At 40.1% G+C, this 14,588-nt stretch overlaps 1 protein-coding gene across 5 annotated transcripts in view; it reads left to right on the top strand.

Annotated features, from left to right (window-relative positions):
- PDE4D (phosphodiesterase 4D) overlaps nucleotides 1-12,899 on the top strand; it is a 423,549-nt gene extending 410,650 nt beyond the window's left edge. For all 5 annotated transcript variants that reach the window (XM_054397841.1, XM_054397842.1, XM_054397843.1 and 2 more), the window contains 8 exons: nucleotides 261-433; nucleotides 1,376-1,474; nucleotides 1,567-1,731; nucleotides 3,615-3,714; nucleotides 10,512-10,666; nucleotides 11,161-11,283; nucleotides 11,726-11,908; nucleotides 12,489-12,899. In XM_054397841.1, the coding sequence (XP_054253816.1) occupies nucleotides 261-433; nucleotides 1,376-1,474; nucleotides 1,567-1,731; nucleotides 3,615-3,714; nucleotides 10,512-10,666; nucleotides 11,161-11,283; nucleotides 11,726-11,908; nucleotides 12,489-12,899 (1,409 nt within the window). The remainder of the gene's footprint in view (nucleotides 1-260; nucleotides 434-1,375; nucleotides 1,475-1,566; nucleotides 1,732-3,614; nucleotides 3,715-10,511; nucleotides 10,667-11,160; nucleotides 11,284-11,725; nucleotides 11,909-12,488) is intronic.
- Nucleotides 12,900-14,588: the final 1,689 nt, after the last annotated feature.

The following is a 14,588-nucleotide window of genomic DNA, read 5'->3' as shown; positions in this document are numbered from 1 at the left end:
CAGTCACAAGCCACATTTAAAGCCAGTTCAGAATGAGGCAGTTTGTGAAATAGAGAACTGCTTATACTGAAGTATAGGTCTGTTGATCATTTATTGTTTTTACTGCCCTTGATATTAAACATGTATTGCAAAATCGCTGAACATAAAAATAATTTTAAAATTTTGTTAAGAATCACAATATCCAAAAATGCAACTTTCCAGTGATTTTTGTAATATTTATAGTTCTTTTCTAAATATGCTTTTTCTCTATTCTTTTGAAGACAAGCAGCATGAAGTTGAAATCCCTTCTCCAACACAGAAAGAGAAAGAGAAAAAGAAGAGGCCAATGTCCCAGATCAGTGGAGTCAAAAAACTGATGCACAGCTCCAGCCTAACTAATTCCAGTATTCCCAGATTTGGAGTTAAAACAGACCAAGAAGATATTCTTGCCAAGGTAGAGAATGGATAAATCCTTGAATGTAAACCATTGAATTGAGGGTGGACTTGTCGGTATTATGACATCCTCCACTTGTAACCATTGATTTCAAGCTGTACCACCAAAGACCGTTGTTACTTGAAGCAGAAATAAATCTGGAGAAGTGGAAGAATAACAAGTAAAATCAGAATCAGGCCAAAAGGGTTAATTTCCATGTGAACAGGATCTCACCTGGAGATGGAATGTAAATTAGGATTTGAGTATGCATTCATAAAGCTACGTATTCATAAATAATATCTGAAGAATAAAGAGTAAACGTATGTACTGTCACAGGAATGAAAATACATAGCAGCCCTATGTTTTTGAAAATTCACATACCATTAAAGCTATCCTCCCACATCCTGTCTGTAGCTGTATCGTTTTCTGTACATCATTTATGGTTTTAAGTGACAGCTAACTATTTCAGAGTAATCTAAAACTGGCATAAAGTGATTATTCATTTTAGAGTTTTGCATTTTGAAATGTGGCTATCCTTATGTCTTTGGGAATCTCCGTTTTTATTTGAGGAGTATTTCTGAGGACTAGGCAGACAGCAGCAGAACCACAGCATCGCTGAAGGTTTCCTGCTTGCTGTCACTAGGTGTTTAGATAGCAAGGTGCATCAGTCCGATTCTTTCAAGATACTGCAGCATTTTTCCCACTGGAGCAATCCACTTAAAGAAGCACTGTTTCCTTCTTACTGAATTAAAATCTGAAAAGTTGTTAGCTGCAAATTCAAATATTGCAACAGCAGCTTCCCCTCCCCACCCCCTGCTGCCCCTTCCAGAATTTACCAAATGTCTTTCATGGTGGAAACATTTGAATTTTCATGAGTCTGATGTTTTTTGCTGTTTTAATGGAAAAAATCACTGGAAGTTGTACGTTAGGTTTCAATGTGCTTGTTGCTTGATTCTGCTTTAGGAACTAGAAGACGTGAACAAATGGGGCCTTCAGGTTTTCAAAGTAGCAGAGTTATCTGGAAACAGACCTTTGACAGTCATTATGTACACCATTTTTCAGGCAAGTAGCAGCAGCCATGCTACTTTTTGTTTATCTTTGTGATTTTTCTATGCTTTTTATCCTTATAATTGTTTCTTTCTTTCCTTTTCTAGGAACGGGACTTGTTAAAAACATTTAAGATTCCAGTAGACACTTTAATAACTTACTTGATGACCCTGGAAGACCATTACCATGCAGATGTGGCGTATCACAATAACATACATGCTGCGGATGTTGTTCAGTCAACCCACGTGCTACTATCAACCCCAGCATTAGAGGTAAGCTATGCTGAAGTGGAAGACACAGGAATGAGGGAAGGGGACATACTAAGACTCTGCTAAACTAAATATCAAAGAGCTTAGTTTATGCAATATATTTCAAAAGAAATTTTAATGTTTCTTTCATTAGCTCTGCATTATTTATGAGGATCAAAGCTTTTTTACTTCTAAATATTGTGCCTAAATGGCACTTTTTAGTTTTTCTTTTGCAGATTTGTGCTGTCTTAACATTTTCGTTGTAATACAATGCAAAATTTGTTTTCCACCATCTCATTAATACTACATCCTGTTCTGTCATTATTTCCCAGTAAACACAGGGATTCTCAGTAAACACAGTTAGTGGTATTGCTTAGGAAACATAATGACAAAATGGGATTCCTCAATACAGTCTTTTGTTTGTTCAGGTTTTTTTGTTTGGTTGGTTTTGGGGTTGGTTTTGGGGTTGGTTTTGTTGGGGGTTTTTTGGGTGGTGGTGGTTTTGTTTGTGTAGTTGGTTTTGGTGGTTTGGTTTATTTTGTTGTTTGGGGGAGGGTGTTGTGTGTTGGTTGTTTTGGTTTGGGGGTTTTTTGTTGGTTTTTTTGGTTGGTTGGTTTGGTTTTTCCCTTGTCCATGTTTGTTCTGATCCTGAAAGGCTCCTTTTGCTTGTTTCATGTGTAGAATGGAACATGCACTAAAGTTTGACTTGACTATCTCGTTATTTTTGTAAATATTTCAAAATTGTTTGGAAAAAGAATCTCATATGTTCGCATGTTGAATGTGAGCAGAGGTACATGCAAGAAAAATGGAAATTACTTTCCTTTTAAAGCACTATTCAGGTCTTGGTATAGCAAAGATTGATATATCCTAGTAAATGTTGGGAAAAGACAGATAAAGCAAGCAGTTGAAATTTTAGTAGTTCAAAAGGATTTGCCCTCACTTTCAAGGAGGTCTGCATTTGGACTTTTTCATAGTGACCAATCTTTCATGTTACTGAATGCTTCTGCTTTACCTAATTCTTAAAAACAGAGTTATAAGTGCATCTCAAGACTGTTGACAGGTCTCAGCCAAGACTTGGAAATTTTCTTAAGAAAATCTTCTCTATGTCAAGAAGAAAGATCATATTATGGTCTTAAATCAGCACTGGCTTCACCAAACAGCTGAACTGGTCATCAATACCATTTTTGGTTGTGTTTTTGTTTTGTGTTTTGTTTTGCTTTTTCACCAGATTGACTGTTTTTGATGGCCTTGTTCTCAGCAGAGCTTTAGCCAGTAAAATAGCAATGTCTGCCCAGTGCCACTGCTGATCATCACACTTCTGAGCTGTTCTTGATCAGTTACAAAAACAATTATATAATGTGGGTGCCAGTGACATCCCAGGTGCATTCCAGTCTTCTCCTTCTATCTTCCTTATAATCTCTTGCAGATGAAAAAATCAGTAGATCTTAAGTAATGGGACTTGTAGACCGTCACCGTTTAGCATCATGTACAAGATGTGCATCTTTCAAGTACAGGACAATATGTAGGAGTTGTGCTGAAATGTTTAACTTCAGTTTGTGCTGTAGGTTAGAAACCTGTACTTAGTGATCTAATTTGTACATAATTATAGAAGTGGATTTATCTACAGACCGAAGCTGAAAAACTTTACTTGTTACAGAATTTAGCAATGCTGTCTGTGTGAAGAAGGGATCGTTTTACTTGGGCCAACCTTGAAGTGTTTATGAAATTCTATATAACTGATGATTTATTGAAAGGTTGTGTTAGCCTATGTGTAAAATCTCTTGAGATCCGTAATGCATTTCGGATGTGTTTTCCTCTTTTCAGACCTGGATTCAAAGTGGAATGTTTTTTATTGAGAGCAATTTTTACTGGTTGACCATTGTCATTTATGTTTCATTATTTTGTAGGCAGTGTTCACTGATTTGGAGATTCTTGCAGCAATTTTTGCCAGTGCAATACACGATGTAGATCATCCTGGAGTCTCAAACCAGTTTCTTATCAACACAAGTAAGTTTGATGTTCAGTGGATTTCTCAGAAATTTGCTGCAAGATCTGCACATAGTACCTGAAAAATACACAGCTCATTCCTTGTTTGTTTCTGCTGGTAACTTTTCTCAGTAAATAGACAGGTGTTTGTATTTTAAACTGGATGATATTTTGAATTTGTTGCAACTTTAGAAAGAATTTACATAACAGTTCTTGATAGATGGTACTAAAACATGAACTGTAAACCTGGCACCATGACTATTGGATATGGTCTCTCCTGGAAATTAGTTGGTGTACATTGAATTTGTAGGAGAATAATAAAGGAAGATTAAGTAAAAATAAAAAAAAAAAGGAAGACAACAGTTTGTGTTTATATCTTTATATAGGAAGAATATGATATGACCGAGTATAGCCTTACATTTTAAAGACATTCAGAAAATAAATTTCTTTTTAGCAAACAGACTGACAGGCCCATCTGTGCCTCTCCCTGGCCGCTGTACTTGGTTTCTGGTCTCTGCATACTCATCCCTCATGGACTGAATTTTCTCAGCCTGTCCCTTCGGGGTATGGCAATTTTTTTTCAGTTTATTTTTTAAGTCTCTTGATGGAGGAAAAAAGCCCTACTGAAATGAGACCATAATGATTTGAAAGACAGTGTACTTGTTCTGTGTTCCTCAAGGCTGTTCTCTGCAGCGCTGCACGAACCTCTCCCTGCTCTTTAATCTTCTACTAGAAGAAAAAAACATTTAACTTCGTTGAACCTGATCATGACAAATTTATGGAATAGCTTATTGCTTCAAAGCTGCTTTGATTTCAGTGGTGTGTGTTGAATTAGGTAGCACACTGTAGGTCAGTGCAAGTTCCATCATATAATGTTATTTATTTTGCCATCTGGCAACCTCTTTCACGGTAACTGACCCAGAAGAACTAAAGTTGAATTAATACTAATAATCCAAGCATATAAAAGGGAAAAGCCACAAAATGGAAACATACCTAGTGTTGTGTGTTTGACCCATTGGGCTCATATTTATAGATACTGTCATCCCTGTACTTGAAAGAATCTATCACACTAGTGCTAAAATAGCATGACCTCAAACAAGTGGTATAGTTTGAAGAAGGGAGCTCCTCTTCTGACTCATTGCTGCTATGTGTTCAAATAAGATATCCAATCCTGTTTAGCCTGTATCTAATTTTATTTGTCTTAGTAGCCTGAGGGCCACCCTATAGTAAAATTCAATTTGGTGACTCATATGCATGGAGGAAGTCTGAGAATGACTAGTGCTCTTAGCACTTCTGGTGCTTTATTGGTAAACAGTACAGTACAGCAGCATGGTACAGCAAGAGAGTGAATCAGGTTTTGTGCACAAAACAGTGCAATACCTAAATTCTTAAAAGTGGGCATATGTAAGTAAAGTTTTAATTTGTTTGTTTAATCAGAAATGTATTGGTGGTTCTGAGGTGCTACAGTGAAACTAGCAAATTGAAATTACTGGCTACTTGAACGGACAAATAATGATACATGAAGTTTTCACTTTTAGGCAGGCAGTTAAAACTCAACTAAGTTAGGAATGATTCTGATGCTGCTTATTTAGCTGATTAGAGGAAATGTCTTGTTTTTCTCAGTTCAGCTTTTGAAAGAGAAGGCTTCTGTGTCAATGAAGTAACATCATTACCTGGAACTGCTGTCACTAAACTGAAAGAAACAAAGATTTCTATCCCTTTTGAGTTGTACTGTGTACAAGGAAGAAACTGTAGGGACAGAGATCAAGACCATCTAATTTTTTCCCTCAAACTGTAAATGTGTTCCTAACCTCTAGAAGATCATTTACTACCACCTAGTTTTGTTTTCCAGTGAAATTACATTGTATTAACATTTCAAGAAGAATGCATTTTAAAAAAGCGTTACAGACTTAGTTACCTAAAGGATATACATATTTTCCAATACTTCAGCTTATTCGTTTGTACTCACATGTGATATTTTTTATATTATTTCTCTATTTAAGGATTTAAAGTTTATTACTCAGGTGCCTAAAAATGTGATCCTTCTTGAATACTGTTAAAGAACAAAACATATGTATTGTATTAGAATCATAGAATCAGTCAGGGTTGGAAGGGACCACAAGGATCATCTAGTTCCAACCCCCCTGCCATGGCCAGGGACACCTCACACTAGATCAGGCTGGCCAGAGCCTCATCCAGCCTGGCCTTAAACACCTTCAGGGATGGGGCCTCAACCACCTCCCTGGACAACCCATTCCAGGCTCTCACCACTCTCATGGGGAAGAACTTCTTCCTCACATCCAGCCTGAATCTCCCCACTTCCAGCTTTATTCCATTCCCCCTAGTCCTGTCACTACCTGATATCCTAAAAAGTTCCTCCCCAGCTTTCTTGTAGGCCCCCTTCAGATACTGGAAGGCCACAGTAAGGTCACCTCAGAGCCTTCTCTTCTCCAGACTGAACAGCCCCAACTCTTTCAGTCTCTCCTCATAGGAGAGGTGCTCCAGCCCTCTGATCATCCTGGTGGCCCTTCTCTGGACATATTCCAGCATGTCCATATCCCTCTTGTAATAGAGGCTCCAGAACTGGACACAGTACTCCAGGTGGAGTCTCAGCAGAGCTGAGTAGAGGGGGAGAATCACCTCCCTCCACCTGCTGGCCACACTTCTCCTGATGCAGCCCAGGATCTGGTTGGCTTTCTGGGCTGCAAGTGCACATTCACAGCTCATGTTGAGCTTCTCATCCACCAGCACCCCCAAGTCCCTCTCCTCAGGGCTGCTTTCCAGCCACTCACTGCCCAGCCTGGATTTGTGCTTGGGATTGCCTCGACCCAGATGCAGGACCCTGCACTTGGTCTTGTTGAACCTCATGAAGTTGGCTTGTGCCCACCTCTCCAGCCTGTCAAGGTCCCTCTGGATGCCATCCCTTCCCTCCAGCCTGTCTGCTGCACCACACAGCTTGGTGTCATCAGCAAACTTGCTGAGGGTGCACTCAATGCCACTGTCCATGTCACCAACAAAGATGTTGAACAAGACTGATCCCAGCACTGATCCCTGAGGGACTCCGCTTGTCACTGGCCTCCACTGGGACATGGAGCCATTGACAGCCACTCTTTGGATGCAGCCATCAAGCCAGTTCTTTATCCATCTGGTGGTCCACCCACCAAACCCATGTGTCACCAGTTTGGAGAGCAGGATGTGGTGTGGGACAGTGTTGAAGGCTTTGCTCAGGTACAGGTAAATGACTTCAGTTGCTTGCCCCTCATCTATTAATGTCACCTGTTCATAGAAGGCCACCAGGTTTGTCAGGCAGGATTTGCCCTTGGTAAACCCATGCTGACTGTACCCAATCACCTCTTCACTATTCTTCTGTCTCAGTAGTCCCTCCAGGAGGATCTGCTCCATGATCTTACCAGGCACAGAGGTGAGACTGACTGGCCTGTAGTTCCCTTCTTTTCCTTTTTGAAAATGGGAGTAATGTTTCCCCTTTTCCAGTCAGTGAGGACTTCCCCAGACTGCCAGGACTTTTGGAATATAATAGAGAGGGGTTTAGCAACTTCCAGTTCTCATCTGCCAGTTCTCTCAGTACCTGTGGGTGTATCCCTTCGGGTCCCATGGACTTGAACACTTTCAGGTTCTTCAGGTGATCACAAACCTGATCTTCACTTATGATGGGCAGTTCTTCCTTCTGGTCCCTGACATTATCTTCCATGACTATTCCAGGAGTGTGGCTGGAGGCCCTTGCAGTGAAGACTGAGGTAAAGAAGTCACTGAGAACCTCAGCCTTTTCCAGGTCACTTGTGACCATTTCACCTGTTTCCTTTCTGAGGGGGCCCACACCTTCCCTAGGCTTCTTTTTACCAATAATATACCTGTAGAAATTCTTAGTGTTCCCTTTAACCTCCCTGGCTAGATTCAATTCAAACTGTGCTTTGGCTTTCCTAACCAGATCTCTTGCTGCTCAGGCAGCTTCCTTATATACCCCCATTCCAGCTGTCCTTTCCTCCACTCCTTGTAGAGCTTCCTTTTAAGTGATAGTGTGTCCAGCAGCTCCTTGCTCATCCAGGCAGGCCTCCAAGCATTCTTCCCTGCTTTTCTCTTTGATGGTATACATTGCTCCTGGGCACAGAGGAGGTGATCCTTGAATACTGACCAGCTGTCCTGGGCCCCTCTTCCCTCTAGGGCTTTGTCCCATGACACTTTAGCCAGCAGATCCCTGAAGTGATCAAAGTCTGCATGCCTAAAGTCTAGGGTTGTAAGCTTAGAATATGTCCTCCTGGCTGCCCTGAGGATCTTAAATTCAACTGCTTCATGGTCACTGCAGCCAAGGCTGTCTCTGAGCCTCACATTGGTTACCAGCCCTTCCCTGTTGGTGAGAACAAGGTCCAGCATAGCACCTTTTCTTGTTGGTTCCTCTCCATTTGGAGGAGGAAGTTGTCATCTATGCATTCCAGGAACATCCTGGATTGCTGGTGCCTTGCTGTGTTGTCCTTCCAGCAGATGTCAGGGTGGTTGAAATCACCCCTGAGGACCAGGGCTTGTGACCTGGAAGCCACTTCTATTTGCCTGTGGAGGGCCTCATCTGCTTGGCTCTGCTGGTCAGGTGGCCTGTAGCAGACCCCTACAGTAACATCTCCTTCCCCTGTCTTGCCTTTAATTTTAACCCATACACTCTCAACCAGCTCTTCATCCTTCCCCAGGTGGAGCTCCACTGATTCCAGCTGGTCACTGATAGAGAGAGCAACACCTCCTCCTCTCCTTCCCTGCCTATCCTTCCTAAAGAGCTTGTACCCATCTATCCCTACATTCCAATCATGGGAATCATCCCACCAAGTTTCAGTAATAGCCACCATGTCATGGCATCCCAGCAGCACAGTGGCCCTTAACTTGTCCTGTTTGTTGCCCAAGCTGCATGTGTTTGTGTAGAGGCACTTCAGCTGGGCTGGCCTTGTCCTCCTCTTGTGCCAATTCCCCTTGATTTCCACAGAGTGTCCTGGTGCATCATTCATGGCTTGCCTCAGGGCAGCAAGTTGAGAGCCCTTACTAGTTCTGCATCCCTCTGCCTCTGGTGAGCTGCCCTCTGTTTGTCACTGGCCAGCAGGAGACTATTAACCCCTTCCCCCTTCAAATCTGTTTAAAGCCCTATCAACGAGCCCTGCCAATTCCTGCCCCATCAGAGAAGTTGATTATTTGGTCACTGTAACTCTGTCCTTCCACACAAATACTCTGGAAGCTTGTAATGGATTTCAAAGATTACCAAGGGAGGACTTCTTCTTTTCCCATTGCAAAGTTGAGCACATTTTACCTCTCTGTAGCTCCAAGCCTTCCAAAGTATTTTGGCAGTGTCAAGCTGGAGCTCATCAGAAGGCTTTAAAAAAAAAAACAAAACACAAAAAACCCCCCACAAAGCAAACAAACAAAAAGCCACAAAAACTAACAACAAAACATGAACTAGCACTTGCCTTTTTTGTATGAAATTTTGGGTACCACTAGGGAAATTTTGTAAATGTTCTCTGAAAGATTAAAGAAAGATCATTTAATAAACTTGCATTTTTTTTCCTTCTGCTATTTGCAATTTTGCTGCTGTCAGGATAAGGAAAGCTATTGGAAGCGTTTCCTGATTGAAAAGACTGATGTATTGCAAGACAGGAGAGGAAGACAGCAGGAGAATGGATAATGAGACTAATGAAATCTGAAGAGCAGAGCTTTAGTAGGCACCCTATTGAGCCAGAGGGATTATAAAACAAAGCTGCTTCTAAAAGAAGAGGACAGAGTGTAACAGTCTGACGTATAGTTAGATTTAAGATCTGTAGTAAATAGAAATCAGTATCACACAGGACAAATGTGATTGCATTAAAAGAATTTGTGTTTTACGACATTCATTTGCCAACTGTGCCTTAAAACATGCAAGATGACTGTGGGATATCCCTGAGTAGAAGCTAAAGCTATGAAGAAAATTGTCATAATTGCTTTTATTTGTCACAGCAGGTCTAAGCAGACTTCAGTGTGTACCTTAGCATGGGCAGTACTAGGAAGGTGAACATTATTCTCAAAGCCATATGGAGTGACCAAATTACTTCCACTGGAGAAGACAAGATTATGCCATCAGGCATTGACCACACAAGTACAAGGCAGTGGAAAAGGCCTCTGCTTGCATTTTCAAGCCACATAACTCTTCAAGGAAAAGTCTAGAAGGATAATGATTGCCATCTTACCAGCCTGTCCATCCTACCAGCCTCCTTTCAAAATACCCAGTTTTCATGGGTCAATGTCCTGTAGGCCTAGTTGGCTAGGCATATGAGTGCCATAGCGAACTGCAGCAGGAAATGATTTGGAAAACCGAGATGTGTGCTCCCTGCCTGGCCTGCAGCAAAGCCCCAGTTGTGTATTCCCAGGTTTGAGTGCTGGATAGCTGCAACTAGACTTAAACAATGGAATTTTAGTAGTTGCAATGTAGGGAGGCATGAAAAAAAGAGACATTATTGTGCTTTAGTTTAGATGTGTTTATGCATGTGATATTTTCCATGTTACGTTGTGCAGCGATGAAAATGTATTCTGAAAAAGAATTTCCTTGTGTTTTTTCCTAACTTGCCACTGCAGGCACATGCACATGCTTCACTGCAAAGTGTATATTCCTCAACATACTTTGCCTTGATTTAAGATATTCAGTCATTAATTCTGAATACCGTGTGAACTACAGGAACACTGTTTCTAAAAGTTCATCTGTGAATTGTGTTACGAATGTAATGAATTTTAAAAAGCCTTAAGGGATTTGGTAGAAGCACAGGCTTTAACGTTCTGCCCTGCAATTGTTACTGCAGATTCTGAACTCGCCTTGATGTACAATGACTCATCGGTACTGGAGAATCATCACTTAGCTGTGGGCTTCAAGCTGCTGCAGGAAGAAAATTGTGATATTTTCCAGAATTTGACGAAAAAACAAAGGCAATCATTAAGGAAAATGGTCATTGACATTGTGAGTTCTGTTTCAGAGTCCCTCTTCCACAGTGCTAGTAAATTCAATGACAAAGCACAGAAGGATTTTATAATAAATGACATGTCATTAGACCCATAATCAATGATGTAAAGGTTTGGGGATTTATCATGTCTTGCCCAAACATGAATAGTGGGTTCTTTTCAGTTTCAATAATCATCTCTGCCTTTTTAGAAGGTATACATTCCTGCTTCAGTCTGGTTTTATACTGACATGTATGCCATTTCACTATCACAGTTAGAAATTTGCTGCTGAATTGATGATGTAAATTTGGGCTGAAATGAAAACTTACTATTCTGGACACCAATGACATACAAGGCTCAACTTTTTGTAGTCTATTGAGAAACAGAAGTTCAGAGTTCTCCCTCTGAACTATTTATTTAGTTTTTCGAAGATTTTTGCCCCTATCCCCTTTTTTTTCCTAATCTGTAAAAAAAAGGTATCTAATACTCACTTACTTGTTTGTTTCTTTCAAGGTACTTGCAACAGACATGTCTAAGCATATGAATCTATTGGCTGATTTAAAAACTATGGTTGAAACAAAAAAAGTGACCAGTTCTGGTGTCCTACTTCTTGATAACTATTCAGACAGGATTCAGGTAAGACAATTCATCTGCAAAATTGCATTCTAATAACTTTGGCCTGCCTGTTCTCAAGTGTGGGCTAGATAAGTTATCCATTGTCACACCATGTCTCACTGCTTTCCCTCTACACCCCTCCTCATTTTCCTATTTATGACATATTCTGTTAGGTACTGAGTCATGCTAGAGTACTTCTGGACCTCCTCCCTTCAAAGAATCTAAGTGGTCTTTCTTTCAAAGATGCTTTTCTGTCCCTTTTACAGGCAGAAGCAGCAGAAACATGGGTGGTTTATGGATATTACTGCAAATGTGAAAAACAACCAAGCACCTGTTTACTGTTTAGAATAAATCTTCAATTTCACGTATTTTCTAGATTTTGTTTTGCAGCCACCAAGTGTAAGTGGAAAAGGACACGTTTCCCTCCAGTGTAATAATGCTGCAGGTGTTTAATTTATTTTAGGTTCTTCAGAATATGGTGCACTGTGCAGATCTAAGCAACCCAACCAAGCCACTCCATCTCTACCGCCAATGGACAGACAGAATAATGGAGGAATTTTTTCATCAGGGAGATCGGGAAAGAGAGAGGGGAATGGAGATAAGTCCCATGTGTGATAAGCACAATGCATCTGTAGAAAAATCACAGGTAATTAATTTGAGTAGTCAGTTAAATAACACAGTATGACATTTTAATAGAAAATGATGGCCCATAGCCATGTTTTGATTACTTTTTGAATACGCTGTTTCCTTTTTTTTTCCCCTCCTGGTTAACTCAGCTCCCGAGCAGTAAGTGAGGGCAGCTGATATTTCTACTGTGAAAACTTGGTGCATGACAATGTACTTGCTGAAGGGATTCCATCACTGTCATGAACTGCAATATAACATACACATCAAAAGAATACTGAACAGCTGCTAATTAGGCTTTCCTTCAAAAGCAGAATTAAATATAAAGCAGCTGTTTGGCTCACTAGATGTAGTGGAGTTGTTTGGAATCAACAGTTCATTTGAAAACAAATCCTTTCCAAGTCCTTATCCAGTGTCCTACATCAAGACTTTTAAAATGTAAAAGGCCCTATTTACTGCATAAACCAGCATGGTTTCTTGTTTAGCCACCTTTAAGAATAATTCATCTAGTATTTTCTACTACCATTGCATTTGTCACACTTCATGTTACTTATAGGTAACATGAATAAAAGCTCATCCTGATTTTGTATTATTTGAAACAGGTGGGTTTTATAGACTACATTGTTCATCCTCTGTGGGAGACATGGGCAGATCTTGTTCACCCTGATGCCCAGGATATCTTAGATACACTGGAGGACAATCGAGAATGGTACCAGAGCACAATCCCTCAAAGTCCCTCTCCTGCTCCTGATGGCCAGGAAGAGAGTAGGCAGGGACAAACTGAAAAATTCCAGTTTGAACTAACACTGGAGGAAGATGGTGAGTCAGACACCGAAAAGGACAGCGGAAGTCAAGTAGAAGAAGATACCAGCTGCAGTGATTCCAAGACTCTTTGCACCCAGGATTCAGAATCCACTGAAATTCCTCTTGATGAGCAAGTAGGAGAAGAAGCAGAAGAGGTGGAGAATCAGACAGAACCTTGTGTGGTAGAAGACCATTCTCCTGAAACATAACAATGAAGATGCAGTCTCTGTCTTGCCCTCTCCCTTTATTTTCCTCTTTGTGTTTGTTTTGTTGTTGTTGGTTTTGTTTGGTGGTGTGGGTTTTTCTAATTGTTGTTCGTTTCTTTATTTTTGCTGTTGTGTTTTTGTTTGTTGGTTTGGTTTGGTTTTTAAATTAGGTAACGGTTTGCATAGTGTATGTCACATGCTACAACCATGGTCACAAGCCGCTGCCATCTGCCAGGACGTTTATTGCTCAAAACTGACCTTGATGACTCAGTTTGGTACTCAGGAATATTGTAACCAGAATTTTCACCTTCATGACATCAGAAAGCAAGGGGGATAACATCCATAAACTACATTTTAATAAGCTCTCCATTTGACACATTTGATTGCCTAAAGCAAATGTTTTCAGAGGAATACTACTTGCCAACTAAATGCTGGTATGCGTTGATAGTTTTTGAATTCATTTTATTTCACAAGCAAAGCATTGGATAATGTTCATCATGAGAGGATTCAGAAAATAAACTGAAGTTCCTACTGAAAAACAAATGCACATAAATGATGGGGACGCAACATGACTCTGTTACTAATAGGAAGATGAGCTGTGGAAATTGCATAGTTTTCTAATTTCAAGTCTTCCTGATACATGACTGAAAAAAGTGTGACCTAGTGGGTTGCGCTAACCTCTGCGTTTTGTATAGAATGTACAAGAGAGATCTTTTGTAGTGCTTACTTTTATTATTAAATGTATTGAGGTATTATATTTAAAGAAAAATACTGTCAGACTTCATCTGCCACTGTTTTTTTTTTTTTCCAAAGAGTAACTTGCAAGTTTTCAGTACAAATCTGTGCTACACTGGATAATATTTCTAGGCCGGTTGGTAGTATGGTGTGTTTTTTTGCATTTCCTTCTGGTTGGTTTGTTTGGTTGGTTTTTAGTTTGGTTGATTTTTTCGGTTTTGTTTTGTTTGTTTAGGGGTTTTGGGGGTTTTGTTTGTTTGGGGGGGGGGGATGTTGGAGGGGGGTGTGGTTGGTTGTTTTGTTTTGTTTTTGGATGGGGTGGGCGTTTTATGTTTTGTTTGCTTTCTTGGTTGGTTGGTTGGTTTGGTTTGGGGGTTTTTTGTGCACCTTAGATTCTCATGGTAATACTGAGCTGTAAAAGTCTATTTTATATAATAGTGAATTCCATTAATATTCTTCATGTTATATAAAACCCTGTCAGTATGATACCTTTTTTGTTTGTTTTTATTACAATTTTCCCCAAATGTATTGGGGGAACTTACATTGTGCTTTTACCCTCATGCTGGCCTAATCCTGCCAATTCTCTCTTCATATAGAAAGTGGCACTAGTGAAACCAACTAGGACCACAAGTAATAGGATTTGCAGGACTGGAGCCCGTAAGAAAAGCAATGAATTGTTGTCTTAGTATAAAAGCAGCTCTTATCTTACACTACTAAAATTCATTGCTCTGAAACATGGTTTAAATAATATTATTTTTTGGGAGCTATATACTGCTAAATCAGAACAGTCTAATAGCGTATATGGAATATTTGTTCTGGCAAGGAAAGCATTAGTGTAATGTTTCCAGTTTTGACTCTGTTAACTCTTTATTCTGTGTCAACTATCTAATTAAACCATTTGCTTCTCTGAGGTGTGTACAGCATAAATAATAATTAGCATCGTTTGCTTCATGTCTT

Source organism: Indicator indicator, chromosome Z (assembly GCF_027791375.1).
Source record: "Indicator indicator isolate 239-I01 chromosome Z, UM_Iind_1.1, whole genome shotgun sequence".
NCBI classification, from domain to species: domain Eukaryota; kingdom Metazoa; phylum Chordata; class Aves; order Piciformes; family Indicatoridae; genus Indicator; species Indicator indicator.
This window is presented reverse-complemented; position numbering and strand designations above follow the sequence as displayed.